This window comes from Oryctolagus cuniculus, chromosome Y (genome assembly GCF_051225735.1).
Source record: "Oryctolagus cuniculus isolate XC-2025 breed Fujian yellow rabbit chromosome Y, ASM5122573v1, whole genome shotgun sequence".
Taxonomy (NCBI): domain Eukaryota; kingdom Metazoa; phylum Chordata; class Mammalia; order Lagomorpha; family Leporidae; genus Oryctolagus; species Oryctolagus cuniculus.
The window spans coordinates 29,400,831-29,403,853 of record NC_142889.1 but is presented as its reverse complement, the minus strand read 5'-3'; the positions used below and the strand labels follow the sequence as shown (position 1 = coordinate 29,403,853).

The 3,023-nt window shown below is 43.6% G+C and overlaps 1 protein-coding gene across 1 annotated transcript; it reads right to left on the bottom strand.

The window, feature by feature from the left end:
- Nucleotides 1-415: 415 nt before the first annotated feature.
- Nucleotides 416-2,043, bottom strand: LOC149119455 (heterogeneous nuclear ribonucleoprotein F-like). Its single transcript, XM_089325299.1, has one exon. The coding sequence runs from the start codon at nt 1,617-1,619 to the stop codon at nt 603-605; it is 1,017 nt and encodes a 338-aa protein (XP_089181425.1). The 5' UTR covers nt 1,620-2,043; the 3' UTR covers nt 416-602.
- Between the last annotated feature and the right edge of the window lie 980 nt (nt 2,044-3,023).

The window sequence follows — 3,023 nt, the reverse complement described above, 5'->3', positions numbered from 1 at the left end:
TTTAAGAAAAAAATTTAGTTAACAAAAAATTTAACAAGTTTCACTTAGCAAAATACACCCCAAAGGAAATCACAGTACAAAGAAAGTTTTAAGTCAAGGCCTCACCAATTCCTACAGTATTAGTATTGTGTCTCAATTCTCAAAACTAACTTTTAAAAAGCTTAAACTTAACCTAACAGATTTAAATGAAAATAGAAACTAGAATGAACAAACATGAGAAATGTTTCTCTTTGAATTAGGGATCTAGCACCTTTGAGTTTTCCACAAAAGTACATCTCCCCAAGGTGTTCACTGTGGTGTGGTGTAAAAGATCCACTATTTAGCATACTTAAACTACTTTAACTCAGATAACATCACTCAGAAGGATACTACTAAAATGTTACTCGAGAAAAGCAGAAAATAGTTTCCTTTACTCAATATCACATGCTAGAAGAAAAGTTTGCATGAGAAAACACTGAAGAGGTAATTTTTTAATCCAGATTTCACAAACTCATGGTGCAAAATGGGTCCCACAGCTTCCTCTAGGGTAATCACTGCTTTTTCACTGCTTGCTGGCTGCCTCTGAAAATTTGATTGAAATTAACTCAAATGCTTCTACAAAACTAATCATATCCATCCATGCTATTCTGACCACTATAGCCAGTGCCATAACAACCGCTCACTGACTGGCTCTCCAGGCCACTGTAGGTGGCCTGAGCCGCGGACACCCCCATGCCCTGCATCACCTGGCTGCTGTAGGCCCCGTTGCTGGTCCCTGTGGTGGAATTCAAGAAGAGTTCTATGTATCTGTGCTGCATATTGGCCCTATCTTTCAACATCGCTGCCACAGCTTCTTCGTGGGTGGCAAACCCCACATCAGCTTCACCCGTCACTCTTCCATCTGGGCAGATCTCAATATGGACTCCCACTGGGTTAAGTGGAGAGAAGAAGTTGTAGATGTCGTTCTCTGTCGCTTTGTATGGCAGCCCTCTCATGTGGACGCAGTGGCTGGTGGTGCTCTGCACTGCGAACTCGCTGTCTCCATATCTGTGGTCGTACATTCCTGAGAGGCAGTAGCTGAGGTCTCTCCCAAACAGATCAGTGGTGAAGCCGTAGCCATCGCTGAGGCCACTGTACTCCTCATAGCCCCCATAGCCAGCGCTGTAGGTGCCAGGCCACATTCTCTCCAAGCCTGCCTGCTTCACAATGCCAATATACCTCCAGGCTGTGCCAGGCCTGTCATAGGGCCCGGGTCGCTGAACAGACATGAACTTCAGAGGAGGATCTGAGTATGACCTCACTTCTTCCTGACTGCTCTTAAATACCTCAATATGTCTGTGCCCTATTCTCTCCTTGTGCTTCCCTAGCACCTTCTCTGCCAGCTCCTGAGAGGCAAACTGCACGAAGGCCTCCCCTGTAATCTTGCCCTCGGGGTCCACAGGCAAAGTGATCCCATTTGGCATGATTTCCAACCCTGAGAAAAACTGAACAATTTCTTCCCTTGTGCATCCAAACGGGAGTTCTCGAAGCCGCACGAAGCCATCATTAGTGGTGTCAGCGCTGTTTGGACCGCTGTGCTTCAACACCCAATCCATCTCAGTTCTGTGAGACTTGAACACCTCAATGTACCGGTGCCCCATGCTTTACCTGTCTTTTTTCAGGGCCATTTTGACATCATCTTCTGATTCAAGTTCGACAAATGCCTCACCACTCTGCCTGCCTTCTCTAGTGTAGATAAAATGAACGCCTGCAGCCCCATCGTGAATCATGCAGTCAGACAGGAAGTTCTGCACGTCCTCAATAGAGCAGGAGCAGGGCAAGCCACGGAGCTTGACCACAAAGCCTTTACCTCCCTCGGGACCCAGCATCATGGACACTTGACAGGGTAGATGTCAGACAAACGGGTGCAAGTTGTCTTTTTATGGCTTAGAGTATCGCCAAGGATACCTTCAGTAGGAGACACCTCTGCTAGGTAACCAACTGTCCACTGAGGAGGGCTGGCCTGGTTTCTATTTGCATTCAGCAAGAGCGGCTTCCAGCGAAGGACCCCAGATCCCACCCGAGCTTAGATGTGCAGAGGGCTCCAGGCAAACTCCAGGTGCATCTTTTTGTCCTTAACCTTCTTCAGGAAGATGCGGCACAATCCTCCTGTTGAAACTCTTAGAAAGCAAAATCTTATAAATATTGAGAACAAGCAAAAATATATTACTGAAAACAGTGAATTATCAGAAGGCTTAAGATTATTATGAAAATATGTATGCATGATAACTTAGGGATTATTATGTGTGAATAAATGAGTAATCTGGTAAGAGTAATAATAGAATGACAAACAATTGTAAGGGCAGTTGCTGAAAAATACATAATTAAAATTACATTTAAAATGGGAAATAAAGAGAAGGTAAAACAATCCCATTTCTTTGAGAATAATCATAAATGAAAGATGATGGTACATGGATTTTTTAAACTACCCAATTGGGTAGTTTAAAAATCATAGGAAAATTCAAAGTCCCCCAATAATTGAGAAAACATTTTTTAAAAAAATGTCATCAAGAAGAGGTGAATAACTGGTGGGACCTAAGATGGCTTTAAGATTTGTGTAAATGAAGATTGCAGGGACATTTACAGTTTTGATATAAATGATGACCTCATATTGAAAAAGGTTATTAGTGATACATAGATAAAACACATAATATCAAAGACAAAACTAAAGAGTTAGAAATATTATGAGGGGCTGGTGCTGTGGTGCAGTGAGTAAAGACAATGCCTTCAATGCCTGCATCCCATATGGGTGCTGGTTTGAGTCCCAGCTGCCCCATTTCCAATACAGCTCTCTGCTACAGCCTGAGAAAACTGTAGAAGATGGCCCAAGTCCTTAGGCCCCTACACCCACATTGGAGACATGGAAGAAGCTCCTGGCTCCTGGCTTCAGATTGACACAGCTCCGGCCATTGCAGCCATCTGGGGAGTTAAGCAGCAGAAGGAAGACTTCTCCCTGCCTCTCTGTAATTCTGCCTTTCAAATAAAGAAATAAATCTTTTTAAAAA

Coding starts and splice junctions, on each gene's coding strand:
- LOC149119455 (XM_089325299.1), bottom strand. CDS start 1,619: ATGGGGCACCGGTACATTGAGGTGTTCAAGTCTCACAGAACTGAGATG.